The sequence below is a fragment of the Danaus plexippus genome, chromosome 28, assembly GCF_018135715.1.
Source record: "Danaus plexippus chromosome 28, MEX_DaPlex, whole genome shotgun sequence".
Lineage (NCBI taxonomy): Eukaryota > Metazoa > Arthropoda > Insecta > Lepidoptera > Nymphalidae > Danaus > Danaus plexippus.
This window is the reverse complement of record NC_083556.1, coordinates 2,992,713-3,008,603: the sequence shown is the minus strand read 5'-3', so window position 1 is coordinate 3,008,603 and position 15,891 is coordinate 2,992,713. Positions and strand designations below refer to the sequence as shown.

The 15,891-nt window shown below is 34.1% G+C and overlaps 3 protein-coding genes across 7 annotated transcripts; 2 read left to right on the top strand and 1 right to left on the bottom strand.

Moving 5' to 3' along the window:
* Positions 1 to 231: 231 nt before the first annotated feature.
* LOC116776216 (uncharacterized) lies at positions 232 to 8,592 on the top strand. Of its 4 annotated transcripts, none has more exons than XM_032669350.2 (8): positions 232 to 377; positions 2,128 to 2,254; positions 3,546 to 3,640; positions 4,030 to 4,133; positions 4,619 to 4,770; positions 5,195 to 5,269; positions 5,532 to 5,647; positions 5,786 to 8,592. In XM_032669350.2, exons 2-8 carry the CDS (start codon positions 2,134 to 2,136, stop codon positions 6,785 to 6,787), a joined length of 1,665 nt encoding a protein of 554 aa, XP_032525241.1. In that variant the 5' UTR covers positions 232 to 377; positions 2,128 to 2,133; the 3' UTR covers positions 6,788 to 8,592. The 4 variants fall into 4 exon arrangements, with proteins under 4 accessions (XP_032525241.1, XP_032525239.1, XP_032525240.1 ...); XM_032669348.2 differs by having other exon boundaries at positions 3,531 to 3,640; XM_032669349.2 differs by lacking the exon at positions 232 to 377 and adding an exon at positions 473 to 661 and having other exon boundaries at positions 3,531 to 3,640.
* Positions 8,593 to 9,775: 1,183 nt separating this feature from the next.
* On the bottom strand, positions 9,776 to 15,775 carry LOC116776198 (uncharacterized). 2 transcript variants are annotated; one of them, XM_032669322.2, is made up of 6 exons: positions 15,628 to 15,775; positions 15,079 to 15,253; positions 14,754 to 14,874; positions 13,981 to 14,140; positions 10,202 to 10,312; positions 9,776 to 10,014 (listed from the first exon to the last, which is right to left on the bottom strand). In XM_032669322.2, the coding sequence occupies exons 1-6, from the start codon at positions 15,682 to 15,684 to the stop codon at positions 9,817 to 9,819; spliced, it is 822 nt and encodes a 273-aa protein (XP_032525213.2). In that variant the 5' UTR covers positions 15,685 to 15,775; the 3' UTR covers positions 9,776 to 9,816. The 2 variants fall into 2 exon arrangements, with proteins under 2 accessions (XP_032525213.2, XP_032525215.2); XM_032669324.2 differs by having other exon boundaries at positions 13,981 to 14,137; positions 15,628 to 15,774.
* On the top strand, positions 10,932 to 12,614 carry LOC116776197 (differentially expressed in FDCP 8 homolog). Its single transcript, XM_032669320.2, has one exon. It carries the CDS (start codon positions 11,108 to 11,110, stop codon positions 12,425 to 12,427), a length of 1,320 nt encoding a protein of 439 aa, XP_032525211.1. The 5' UTR covers positions 10,932 to 11,107; the 3' UTR covers positions 12,428 to 12,614.
* Positions 15,776 to 15,891: the final 116 nt, after the last annotated feature.

Below are 15,891 nucleotides of genomic sequence, written 5' to 3'. Positions count from 1 at the left end.
GATGAATTATAGATTGTTTAACAAAACACTGTTATATAATCAGCCTCTTTAGTTGTATTATTTTAAAAGACAAATAGATTTGAAAAAATAATTAAAAAATAAAGGAATAAGATACAATTAACGAATTGTATTAATACCACAGTATTAAAAAATCGAAAAATTGTTATTAATTTTGTGTATTTTGATTACTACATTTAAAATACATTCTTATTATATTTAACAGGTAATTTTTATAAATAGCAACAGTCTGTGGTTGTAGATTCGAATTTTCGAATCACTAGCGTCGCCAATATGGAAACGAAATGCATGACAACCGCTACGTGAAACAACTAGGAAATAAATAAGGAACAAAAACTGTTTTAAAATATAAACTTAAGGTGAGTTATATTTTATTGATATTTTTATTTTTCTTAGTTTACAAATAGTTACAGGTGTCAGTGGAATTGTGTCGCGTGGTAATCAATAGTGAACAGTAAAGATATTTGGAACATCGTCATCAAGATTATACCGGCAGTTTATAAAATATTTTCATCTTATAACATGTCACATAGGACACTATAAATAAAACATGAAGTGAAATCTCTTATAGTTTCGTTCATGCACGTACGTCAATCATAAATTCTCGTGATGTGTTTCCATCGAATAAAAAATACGTGACCGTGTAAGTTGGTATAAGTGTTGATAATTTAAGTAAGTAAATATACCGTTATATAGTCGACACACGGAGTAAATATGGCGTTTGTTCTTAGATATCATAAATACATATCACCTGGTATATAATTGATGCTAGTTACAAGAGAGAGCAAAAATAATATTTGCATACATTACACATATATTAACAATAAGGTGTGTTTATGAATTGTTTAGGTCTGCATTATTAGAAATGAGTTTTTATATAATCATAAATCACCATAACCTTTGCATGAAGTCAAGTCAAAAATTAAACAAAAGATTACTGTGACAAAAACATGTCTTGACATTAAATGTTTACATTACTATCTTATATAAATAAGAAAATTATATATGTCATAGTATTTATAAATGCATTAAGGTTGAAAGTTAAGCAGAATCAATATTAGGAAAAAAATATCTGCTCGTGACAGCAAAAAAAGCCTTTAGTTTGATGAGAAATCAACTTCTCCTTATGGAAAATTTTTATAATATCATTATATACTACTTTTGCATTAAATATGCAAGAGAAGGACAAATAATTCCGAGATAATAAACATTTTTATGAATAAAACCTACCTTCAATACATATTGTAATTGTATACAAAACATATAATGATAATGTTGTATTATATAGATTCAGAGGGTCCACAGATTATTAACCAGGATCTTTGTCTTTGATACCATTTTCTGTCCTGTCTAAATCTTAATAGTCTTAACTGTATGTAAAAATATAGGTTCTGAGATTTGAGTTAAACAACAAAATGTATTAATTTTAATATGACCATACATAAATTGTTGATTATTGAAGAAACCAGAGGTTTAAGGTCATGTTTCATAGACAATCAGTCTCAAACGGTCCCCGAGATCTCGTAATAGGAAAAATATAACATAATTTACTTACAACCTACATTATAGTGCATGAAATAAAATAATGTCATCCAAATTAGATGATAATTTTGAAAGATCACTTACCCCTTACAAGTGACACAAAACTCGATACCTACAGTCTTGAGTTAAAACTACACACGTTATTATCAGCTTGAGTTTAAGATATACAAATTGTAATAACATGACAATGGAAGCTTATTCGAAGGATAGCATTAATAGTAATTATTTCATGTATTAACAAGTAAAGTCGGAATATTTGCTATAGTAGAAAACAAACAAGTGACTCTAAAATGAATTTTCCTATCTTTTCCTTATTATTATTATATCTATTTGTCATAAATCTGTAATAATAGCCATAAAGTTTGTGCTTATCCTGTGGATATGTCTGTATGGAATATTGCTATATTATTTTATGGCTGATAAGTTGAGACCAATGAGAAACTTGAGAGATTTTTCCTATCTTTTCTGTATACTGGCCATCGGTTTGCTTAAATTTGACCCATTTGTCATATACTCGTACATCGAGCTATAATGTCGTTTGTTTATACTTTGGGTGTGTTTGTACAGTGTAAAATGTCATCGGGTCGCGGTAGGGGTTACAGCGGGAGACATCATCTAAGAGAACCTCGTCCTGGTGATACGGAAGACGAAATCAATGCCAGGACACTAGCGGAACTCAGCCCCCGAGCTACAGGTATGAATTGTATATAGATAATACAGTATATACACACATATATAATACAGGAAATATATATATGTATATATATATTAATGTATAAATTTTAAAAATACATATATAACAGTCCTTATTATCGAATGATTATAATTAGTACATAAGTCGTGGTGGCCTAGAGGTTAAAAGGCCCGCCTCTCACACGTGAGAGCGCGGGTTCGAAACCTGGCAAGTACCAATGTGATCTGTTCCGAATCATATGTACTTTCTAAGAGTATTTAGACACCACTGACAGACGGTGAAGGAAAGCATCGTGAGGAGACCTGGTCTTATAATTTCAAATTATCAGTTTCAAATCGCCAACCCGTCTTGAGCGAGCGTGGCGATTAATGCTCTAACCTTCTCCATGTGAGAAGAGGCCTTTGCTCAGCAGTGGGCTCCGATAGGCTGATGATGATGATTAGTACTATAAAACTCTACATACATCGAGTATGATTTAAATCAAAGCAACGGAAATGTTGATATTTCTTTGAAGTCCAACAAGTTTTTGTACAACTTCGGAAGTTTATACAAGCCTTCAAACTCTCGGAAAACAAGTGAGCGTTCCCACTTAGGAGGAGGAGTTTGTGAACTACGACCTTTGACTTGATTTTCAGTGACTTTAAGTTTACAACAACTTTGAGAACTGTACAGAGCTGTAGATAAACAAAATTTTTAATATTATATATATATATATATATTTCCTACAACACTAATATATACCAACTACTGTACAATCAATATTTTGTCCCATCAATTAGGACCAATCTTCACAATAAGTTAACTTGTCAATTATAATTGATGACTGTTTTCTTAAATGTTCCCATTGGGACAATCTATTTGGCCTCCTCACAATGAACTGGCCCACTCTAGCGAGCTCTGTGTTATGAACTCTGCAATATATATACTTTATTAAAGTTACATCGAAATCGGCTTAGTAATTTTTGCCGTATAGCAAATGACTGCCATATATACTCTTAAATTAGCTTTAAGATGCAATGTACGCGTGTATGCATGTAATATAGTTTTTGGACTAAAATAATTTTAATGTAACTTAAAGATTTATTTACAATCTAAATAGTAATTTCTTAAATATCTTAAAAATAATTTTATTTCTATAGATTCTCTTAATTCAACCGGAACTCTTGTTAAGACCTAACCTCATTTACCCTAATCATTCCAATGGTCCTTAGCTGTTCACGTGTGACCTGGCGTCGTTATCAGTATGTCATTTTAAATGTTTAATCTATGTAAACAGTGAACCTTTTTCCAGATACAGAGGTCATGGAGGAGAAGGACGACGACAACGAGGACTCGATAGCGGAGCTGCTGCACGTGGACGAACAGTTCGCGCCGCTACTCATATTGGTTAGTTGCGCTATATTCCCGCCGAAAGTTAGCTGTCAAAATTTTTAACGTCATGTCAATGTCATTGTCAAAATCAAAAAAGTATTTATACGGTTTGTAATAAATAATACATACATAATCAACAATGTAATGTTTCCTATATATTGATGAATATACGATTTTTTTTTTGTATATATTTGTAACACAACATACTTTACAACTTTGTTTACATTATTTATCTTGTTTCGTTGGACGATAGTTATGTTGCATATAAAGTTTTAAATTTAAAAATAATTATTATAATTTAAGAGACTTGATTATAGTAAGGTATTTTATGCGAACTCACACAAAAAAAAAATAGGAAATAGAAGCGATATCTTCGACTTAATTAATGTCATTTCCGTTATTAGTTGGAACAATTCTCTCCCGGTGAAGACGGCATACAATTCAACCGGAAGTTACGTCACTTCGAGACCACCGTCACCAGCATGTGTCCGGACGAGGCCAGGTTACAGTAAGTTATAACATCTAGAGATATATAACTCAAACTATTGCCATATCTTTGTAGTCATAAGATAATATTTAGGTTTTATATCACAGGCGTAAACTTAAATTCCACTTAAGTCTTTATCCAGTCACGAAAACACTAGCCGAATATATATAAATATATATATGAAAGTTGTTAGTTTTACTATTTATAACTCAAGAACGGCTGTACCAATTTGGGTGAATATTGGTGAGGAGGCAGTTTAAAACCAGGAGACGAACCTACGATACTTTTCATTCCTTTCGATTGATAAACAAACAAAAAAAACTTAATTAAATCCAATATCTGCATGTAAACTGTCTCTAATACGGAATATACCCTGCTCGGTCAGCTATACGTATATTGAAACGTAAACAGACGAAGCCACATGCAAAAACTAGTCGCATACAAATCTAATCAATCTGCAATAATTTTTTATCATATAGTACAAATATTTTTGCTATATTTTCCAGGCAGGCGTTCGCGTCTTTCCGTGCGGCGGCCCTGTGCAGTGCTGGCACGTGCCGTCGCCTCGCGGCAGTCGGAGCGTCCTTCACGAGGCAGCAGCGGCAACAGTTACTTAGGACCACGTTACTGAACGTCATCATGCAGGGGACCTTCACTAGTAAGATATATAAGATTTAAATTAATTTAATATATCCGGATTGCTTTTAGTTGTTTTTAAATACTACAACATCGTCTGTCCGTGGTCACGGTTGTGGCATAGTAACCGAGACGTCGGGAGTATTTAGTTTGAAATAATATAAGGCGTAGTACATACGAATATATTTGGTTTTTTTTTCATCTATATTCAATTTATATGTAACTACCCTCTCCTGTCTCATAACTAACACTTTACTACTAAACAACTAATTTACCTCCCTGTGTCCTTAGTAAGATAAATATTAATATGAAAACGATACAAACTGCAAACTGTCAGTAATATTATTTGACGTCAGAATTGGTGGTGGCGTTAATCATCTCATATAGATGTTTGAAAACTAATATTATGTAATAATTCAGTAATAATGTAAACCTCTTCTTTACAGAGCTGGAGGCGTTGAAGAGATCCAATCCCATTTACTTAATAAACGCAGCTAATCTCATGGGAGATTATTTCGCAGGTATTATATCTACTTATATATCTTATATATATATATATATGTGTGTGTGTGTTTTGTAAATTTGTTTTTTATCTGTAAGTAACAGGTACGGATCCTGTCTGTGTAGTGTTACTCTTATACAAAATTATTAATAATAGTCGAAAATTAATCAATTTTCATCAACATAACCACACAAGCCATATATGAACGTTATATTTGTAACGCCTCACTGTGTTTTCACTATGCATCAGTGTGATCTAGTTATTATATATATAATTTTCAGAGGCTCGCCTTTGTAACGGTAACAAAGTGCACATATTGGCCAGCCCCTTACTGCAATACATGCGAGCTCTGCTAGCCAGCGACGATCTTAGAGCGCACAGAAGTCTAGCCACGCAGGTAACTATACTTGCGCTAACAAATCTGTATATAATCACGCCAACGCTCAGATATAAACGGAATTTGTATGTGATATCACACAAATGTGTGTGAATTCAAAACTCTATGTGAAATTAATGTTGCTTATATATGTTTCAGCTGATGCAGAACGGTCGCGAACTGTTGTCAGTCTTGTCCCAGGAGCTCGACGAGCTCTCTATATCGATCCGTCTGCGCCTACTCTCCCCTCCACCCGTTAGCATAATCTGGCTGCTCTTATCCGCGGACCTCTGCCTCAACAAGTTTCTGCCGCTTCCGAACACGCTGCAACAGTTCTACGCTGCCCATCTAGATCTAACAACGGACGAGAACTTTAGCGAAGTCAGCTACGGCTCGTGGAAGAAGAATAAGGAAGACCACAGAACGGAAACGGAAACTGACAAGGTCAGCCAGAATATGTCGCAGATAAGCATCAACCAAGACGAGGACACCAAGCCGAAACTACGCCCCATTTTGGGTGCCGGTGCTGGGTTGTTACGTCAAGAACAACTGACGCAGGACAGCTTCGAAACGTGGACTAAGAGTAATCTGACGAAGAGATACGATCTGAACTCGTGGAGACAGACGGACGAACAGAAGGAGGAAACGGAAACGGTGTTCAATCCGACGGTGATGCCTCCCAACATGCAGAACTACGCGGTACCAGACTATCCGCCGCCGAACTTCAACTATCAAGAGAACTACGCCAACTATCTCCAGCAGGGGGACGGAGCTTACATACAGAACATCAACAACGCACAGAACTACACAGCACAGGAATACGTGCCGCAGTACAACGAGCGGCCCGACAGGGTCGAGAGGATCAACAACGAGGTCCAGAAGACGGCGAGCAGGCGCCCCATAGAGAACTGGCGGAGGGAGAAACCGGATAAGGAAGACGCCAAGAACAGGAACTGGAGCAGACAGCTCTCCAAGGATAATGTTAACGACGACAGCGACGGAGAGAGACTGCGCTCGGCCTCCAGGAGTTCCAGGGATTCCAGGTCAGGGAGGGCGAGGGACGGCGACAAGACCCCGCCCCGGAAACACGTCACAGAGGTGCCCAAGAACCACAAGTACTGGGACCACGACGACCGCTGCGACAAGGACTACAACAGTTAATGAAGTGTAACGTGTAGGGTGATGAATCATCTGTACTTAACGGACAAAGAAATTTCAAGTACGGGCCGGATCTCACGATACGATATTTATAACGCGAACCCTAAATTATTACTTGTTTCTTACTAAAAAACTTACTAAATGACGTTTTAAGTTGCAACTCACGGGGACGGTTTAAACAATACGACTATAATGATGATGATGATAATGTCTCAGAAGTAACTAAATTAATTGAAAATATATGATACAATAGCATTAGCATACATATTATTAATGTAAAACAAATGAAAGTCACTGAAAATTCTTGGTTACATTATGTATTCCAGTACACACACACACACACACATATATACATATATATATGATGAATAATGTAAAACCTCCTTTCACATAGCTAATGTCATGTAGATATCTTGTTTTTAACCAATCTTACAAGTCAGCGGAGCCAGACAGTGCCTTGCTCGATACGTTTCTCCGTAAACATAATTTGCTCAATTATATTAATTTATAACAATCATGACAAATACAGATCACCGTGCCTAAAGCCGGCTGACCCGCTCCGTGCTCAGCTTGTGGGCTCCCGAAACAGCTCGCGATTATGATTAGACGGTTAGTTGTATATAAATTTTAGCTTATTATTCGAAAGGTAATATTTTTATATTTAATTTAAAGCGTTTTAATAACGAGACACTCGAATACCTGCGCTGGAACTGTTACGAATCTTATAAAAGGTTGAAATTATATGGAATAAAACATTCACGTCTATGTAAAAAACTTTGACGGACAAAAAAAATAATTTATTCTCGTTCTGTGGTGTTACCAGTACATGTAGTTGGGAGCGTGTGACGTCACGCGCTCTGTGACGTCTCACGCTCTGTGACGTCACGCGCTCTGTGACGTCACGCGCTCTGTGACGTCTCACGCTCTGTGACGTCACACGCTCTGTGACGTCACACGCTCTGTGACGTCACACGCTTGTAATAGGTGCCCAATCCAAAAGACAATACCGCTGGCGGTTGTACCACTCGGAAATATAAATGCTTAGTTCAATACTTGGAATTTATTTTAATAGTAAATTAAGTGGTGCGTCGTGTATATATAGATAATTAAATAGTAATTTAGAGAAAATACAAAAGAAAAAAAAAACAAAGAAAAAAAGTACACGCTGCAATCGAAAACGAAAGTCTCCATAGATTGTTAGCAATACAATATAATGTCAGTTACAATATTGATCACCGACTGAAATTAAACAACGTACCTGTATAGAATGCACAACATAAGACTTTCACACTTAAAACTAAGTTATTATATATGAATTAATACAAACGGCTGATTATGTGAAATCCTGTCCTCGTATTTTTGAATGAAATTAAAAAAAAAAACAAATGTCAAAATTTTTATTTTTAATTTGAAATGTCAAACACACTCGTGCTAAGTGTAAAGCAAAATTTGCTGTATTTATAGTGCAATAGAGTAGAGATCGGGGCGGTTTGTAATTTGTATATAGTAGAATAAAATTGTACCGAGTAAAAAAACACTTCGTTTTAAGGTAATGTAATGACACAAATTCACTGTACATTTCACCAGCCCATCCGCGCGATAAGTGAATGACCCGCCACGCTGCAAGCCGGGACGGCGGGTGTAGGATAATGATTTGTGACCCGTAATGTAATATAATTGAAGTAGATTTTGTATTTAAGAAGTAACATTTGGTTTGTTGTACCGAGGGACATGTTAGTTTTGTTATAAAATAGTCCGGAATGATTTTGGTAATTATGTAATCTGGAAATAAAATGGAATTTAATTTCTTTATTGTTTTATTTTTGCAACATATTATAACAAACAGCAATAAGGGAAACCTTGGGCTTAAAATATAAATGTATGTATGTATGTATGTATATATATTACACTTTTAAAGTAGTCCTAAAACATAACAATACTTTAATCTATAATTATATATTAACAAAATAAGTGGACATTAAAAAATATGACCAAAATCAACAACAAAAATAAATATACTTATACTATCAAATCGCTTAATAAAATGATGGCTTACTTGACACAACTATTAAAACCTATTCGGTCAAATATATATATATATAAGAGAACGGAATCACAGAAATAGCTGGAAAAATGTAGAAGTAATAATACTTATTAGAGACAAACAATAATTTGACTTGTAAATATCTTTAAAGTAAATTCGTAAATTGAACATTTAATTATTATTTTGTTTACCTTAAAGAAACATTTTTTATTACTTCCACATAATATATCTACCCGATGCCATGATCTCTTGTATATTCTTATAGTACAAAAAATACTTGGTTTCATTCCAGCATAATGTATGTAGGACTAATTGATATGAACATAACATGATATTAATTAAAAAACAAGTAGAGAATTAGAATTAATAAATTAATATCGTTCGTATAGAAATTACAAGTGTCTTCGCCTTAAATTATTGAATACACTATACTACATAGCTTTCTTTATTTAAAAAAAAAATCGGAAATTAAATTGTAATCGAGGAATTAATTCAAATAAAATTAAATTAACTACAACAATCAAGGACGGTACTTAGTTCTGAGACTATATATATATATATATATAATTGAATTGACCAAAATATATTTTAATTCTCGATACACTTTGTAAATATATTAAATCTGTAATTAAGATAGCTAATATATTTTCATCTGTCAACATTTGGTGAACGGCTTATTAGGAATATAATATAATATAATAAATTTGTATATATTTTATCATTCTGACGGCACAGCTAGGAAACATTCAGCTACGGAATTTATAAATAAAAAAAATCTTCCTAATACACCTTATATATAATATCCTAAATGTGCGTTGTATTTATCCTATACGAAGAACAATTCCTTATTATATCATTACTTATATATAGTGAAATCTTATTTTTTTTATTAACAATTAATATCATCTAAAAGCACAATGAAGCATGTAAAAAAAAATAACAATAAGTTCAGAAACAAGCCAATACTTTATTTATTAAGATTTTTTTTTTATTGAATGCTACACGAAAAAGGATGATACAGAAGGAGGTTGAACATAGCCGTCGTGCTCGCGGCCACTTCAACTTTCAACTGTTGATCATCTTCCCTATCAGTTTCAGAGACTTCATCTATCGTCTCCTCTTGTATTCCCTCGTCGAGGAGGAGATCTGTCGACGTATTATCGTTCTCAGGGGAATCCAAAAATACCTGGAATAATTTAAATAAATGACACGTTTATTTTATTGCTACAAATTAATATAACAATAAAGGTAATGGAGAAAGTAGAGTTAAGATATAAAGAATAAGTAAGAATGTAAAGCGATGTATTATTATGCTGTAAACTGTAAATCACAGCCTTTAAAATGCTAAGAACTAATTATAATATATTTGCCACCTCATCATCTATCTCTTCCGGTGTCCGAATGTCTTCTTTGACGCTGTATTTCGAGTAGTCGTCGTCCGAACTGTAGCCGTCACTGTCCTCGTCGCATTCGAAGTAACGGCTCTGAAATGAATGAAAAATTATTCTAAAATAGATCTATATATACATTATTTATCATCAAAACTTTTAGTTACCCTCCACTGTTAAATAATAAGACTTTTTATTTCTGTATTCAACTTAATTTAGTAACGTTACCCTGTAATGAAATACAGTCTGACTAAGGTATACAGAATTCTTAATTATCAAAAATTTATAAATGAGTTCAAACCGTTGACAACAAAAACCTTTTCAGATTTACGATAATAATATGCTATCAAACTATTTTTGTAACCAGCCAGAGGTCATGGAAATTATTTATATACGACCTTCTAAAATTCTAGAAGTACTTATAAGTCAATCTTTAAAAACAGAAACAAAGAATTTAATTTAATTTACTGTTATGTAAACATAAGCTTTAAATACAATGTAACGGTGAAAACCCACAAGATTATGGTAATGTTCTAGTTAACGTAGAAATTACATAAAGTAAACAAAATCATTTAAATAAAATAAACGTCATCATCAACTGGTACAATCATATAATTCTAATCGTCATATGATAATTTATAAAAAAAAAAAAAAAAACATTACGCAAACGTCAAAATTGTCTTTGTTCTTGTCAAGTATCTGACAGTTGACATATAGCTTTATGTTATTATTTCATTACTCATCACTTATTTTGTTCACAACAAAGAAAATATATTATGAGCGTTATATGGTCCATACGCATTAACGAGATTGTTATAATAAGTATGTAAAGAGGACAGTGTGTATTAAAATGTATTGCAGATAAGGAACTATAATTAGTGCAAGACAATCATGGCCACAACCCTGAACGATTCGCCAAAGTATCGTAATAGTTTAATCTGCTGCAGCCCCAGGAGTGTCGATGTGACTTCCAGATCATCGTCTTCCACATCCGGATGTGTCTCCGCTGACGAGAGTTACGATTCAAACTACATTCCGAAGTCTATAGCGAATAAGAAACTCAAAATACACAGCTCAGCTACGAAAGAGGAAGTGGAGAAAGCTATCAATCAATGCAAAGAGCTAGTTTTAAATAGCCCACAGTGCTCCGATGAACGCAAGTGGCTCGTGCGATATTTAGTTGAATTGAGACTGCGTTTAGAAGATTTAAAAGAAAACGACGGTCAACTGAGGTCTCGCGTGGCAATTAAGGGTCACCACTTCGAACAACAGACAACGACTAGCAATCGTAAACAATACTGTGATCATTGCAGCGGGGTAATATGGAGTATTGTTCAAAGTTCATATATATGTAAGGACTGCGGCTACATTTGTCATTACAAATGCGTCGACGATATCTGTAGAGTGTGTGCGCATGTTGTTATGACAGAGAAGGGACAGTTCGAGATGAATATATGTCCAGAGAAAGGTTTAGCGGCACAGGAGTACAAGTGTGCGGAATGCAATACACCATTAACATTCAAAGACTCATGGAATGAGCCTCGTCTCTGTGATTACACCGGGATGTATTTCTGTGGAACCTGTCATTGGAATGATCTATCCCCAATACCGGCTAGGGTCGTCCACAATTGGGATTGGGAGAAAAGATACATATCGAGACTAGCTTACCAGATGCTGACATTATCTTGGTCTCGGCCCTACATTGATGTAGAAAATGTTAATTCCAAACTATTTAGCTTCATAGCTGAACTTGAATGGGTGCATAAGATGCGGAAAGATCTGGAATGGATGAAACGTTACTTGTGTGCTTGTAGTGAAGGCTCAAATCTACTATCACCGTTATTTGTTCAGCTTGGTGATGTCAACAGGAAATACAGCATGTCACATTTACAAGCCATCAACGATGGCAGCCTCGAGACACAGCTAACGGAACTAACGGAAGTATGCAGGTTGCACATCACCAACTGCTCTTTATGTTCAGGCAAAGGTTATTTATGTGAGGTATGCGGCAACAATGAGGTTTTATATCCATTCGACAGCGGAGCAATAATGTGTGACAAGTGCAATTCGATGTACCACAGAGGCTGCTGGCTCAGGAAGGGGCAGAATTGCTTGAAATGTTTGAGGTTGGGAGAAAGAAAGAAAAATATTAACACCACAGATGATGTAGACACTAACCTAGAATATGATATCGATAAATTTGTTAAATAAAGCCTTGTTAGCTTAAAAATGTTGATAGCAATAATTTGACCAACTTTACCGTGATTTTATGCTCTAAGATTGAATAATTTTAATATATGTTGGTGCTGTTACGATCGGTTCAAAAATTTTGGCTTTAACCACAACAATTGCTCCAATATTTATTTTTGCGTAATGAAATAAATTACTACTGAATTAATGTATTTTGTTTTTTTTTTATTCCATACAAAATCATGAACTGAGTTTTCTGTATGCAGCCAATTTAAAATTTAAGATAACATAAAATTTTGCTATGCATTATAATAAACTATGATTAAAGTAACTAATGGAATTCATTGGTGAATATTATATACTTAAAATAATAAATTTTTCATATTTTTTATATTTTATCCACCCGTTAATCGAAAGTATAATTTCCTGAAATATGTTAATTATAACCAATTTAAACTTTCATTAATTCTCAAAAATAATATAGAAATATATACGTAAAATAAAATACTAACAATACAATTTTCTTTATACATAGCTGCACACCATGAAGTTATTTTTGTAAATGAGAATAAATTAATCTATACTGTTAAAAATTTGTTTTCCTGAATAAAATTTTAATATCTTCCCCTTAAGTAATTGTGTTTTATATTGCTCTTAACTTGTTAGCATTTTTTTTTATAATATGGCCTTCATACGTGCAAAGACGTGCACAGTATATTCTGCCAGTGTCGTGTAGAATGGAGGTGACAAAGTTGTTAGCATTACACAGACTATTTAAATTTACATTTTTTCCCGCGCTTAGTAAGTGACAACTGTCATAACATATAAAGGGTGACATGTATAATCTTTCAATAACTATTTTATTTCATTCATGCAAACTGATCTTATTCTAAAAGATAAATTATAATTTTTAAACAAATTACCTTATGATCGTTCTAATGACATAAACGTAAATGTGTAATAGTGAATATTTATTTTTATTTTACAAACAACATGGAACGGAATTTATCGAAATTATAGTACTTATAACAGAGGTTAGAGACCATAATTTTCTCATCCATCTAAATAAGAATAAATACAAGTAATTCATCACATAAATGTATTTAATTATTAAGGACATTGGAAGATTCCATCTCATTCTAAACATTACGTACGCATTAATAGGCTTATATGTCAGTCAGTGTCGCGAGATTTTATATGTATGTACATATATATGTATTGTTGTGTCTTGGTGTAATATTTACTAGCAATAATCATATACAAATTAAATAAGAACAAATACAACTATTATCTTTGGCATATATAAGTAGAAATAAGGTGGTACTTGATATTAGGTGATCGAATACGTAAATACTTGACATTTATAAATATATTTTTGGTATTTAATTAAATTATACAATTTTCATTTGAGTATGTTTATATATATGCTGTATTTAGAAGGTTAATTTATAACGCTCATAACCAGAATCTTATGTGAAGCGAATAAATGATTATTGTCTCATCTTAATCACATATGTGTGTTGCGCGTGCGCGAGTGTATATGCATCTGTGTGTATTCGTGGTTATCTACTAACCTGACAGTCCAGACACCTGCAGGACTCCCTGTAGGTGCAGGTGTTGAGCACACTCTCCATATGCTGTAAGTAATGCTTGTCCGAGGGTCGCTTCCGCCGCGCGAGGGACGTGAGGTATGAAAGGAGAGACACACGACGTGGCTTAGCTTTTAATTCGCTGCTTTGAAGAAAAATTGCTTTACATTTATATATATATATATTCGTTATTACTGTTATGTTTTATGATTAATCGAGTTATTAATATAACAGAATATAGAAAATATCAAATAGTTTTGTATAAAAAAAAAGAGAAACTATTTTCTTTTAATATATCTTGTATTTTCAAAACAATTATATACAGGGTGTCCCAGAACTCAACGTTAAACCGAAACGAGTGACGGGATTGATTGTAACCATCATGAGAAAAATCAGAAAAAATACCTATCCCTGGATGCAGTTTGAAAAATTATGGGCATTTGAGAAAAACCTAGACCTTGGAATCGTAACCATAAATAACATTTCTAGAACCACAGTGAATAATAATGACACAATTCCCCCGAGTTTTCTAGAATTAAGACTATTTTTGGCCATCATTTTTCAAACTGCATGGGATAGATATTTTTTCTGATTTTTCTCATGATGGTTAGTTACAATCAATCCTGTCACCCCGTTTCGGTGTGACGTTGAGTTTTGGGACACCCTGTATATGTGACTAGTAATAAACTCATTGAGCTGGATGACATTGGTTCTATGCTGTATTATCCAGGTGTCCAGGTGTATATGTTATTCCTTACGTCTTTTCCTCAACGTCATTGAGCGCAGCGGCTGCAGGTCTTACGTCATCACACAGCAAAGCCTCCGTCGAGCGTCCGTTGGTACGTCTCTTAATACAACTGTCACCTCTCACCTCAAGAACTGTAGGACATAAAGTCTAGACTGGACTATATTATAGACTAGAGCACTAAAATTAACATAATATCAAAATAAAATTCGAGACGAGTCATCTAGTTTTCGCGATTAGTTAATTAAAAAAAAACTCTTAGTAATCAAATATATTAGTTTTTAATGAATACTGAAAGTCTTAGATTTCATGACTATAACATTACATAGGTATTTGACCTTTAACCTCGCAGTCCTCGGTGTACCAATTGACCTTTTCCTGGTTGTAGTTCCCGTCGTACTTCACGTCCTTCGACCCCGCCGGCCATAGCTCCTCGACAGACCTATTCTGGTATATGGTCTCAGTCGATGCATTCCCATTCTCCGCATCGTAATTACTTGGCTGTTCCAAAACCTACATTGTTGATAGGAATCATTTTTATTATTATTTCAGAATAAGGATGTTTATATTAAAATTTACTAAAGGTTTAGAATTTAACTGGTCTCGTTAAATCTAATTATTTGATACCTTAAACGTTTTTATATTTTATTATCGTTATATCCAACAATCTTTCGTTGTTTTAAATTGTACTCCGTTAGTCACGTTCGTGAGTAATGCAAGTATGAACACACATACATATCGTTTTTTATCATCTACCTATAGTTATGGCGGGATATATCTTAGATGAATAAAAAAATACGATTTAATTTAATATAGTTTAATTATATTATCAATTTGTAAAGAAAACAATTATTTTAAATAGTTATTACTATATGACTGTCGGTTACCTGGTAATGCGCTCTCGTGCCCAGGAAGAAGACAGCACCCGTGCCGTTGGCCGCCATGTCAGTGTCTAAAGCGAGATTTTATGTGACACTAATTTTATTTACACAAATAATATTAAGGTAGAGAGAGGAGCTTGGACGGTGGAGGTGAGCGTTTAACGCGCGTTAGTGGCCCTTTGAAGTTACACCTGGGTCGCAAGTCCCAGGCACTGTTGAAGCTCCTCTCCCTGCGACGATGGACCCGGCACCCGCACGATGGATCCATGG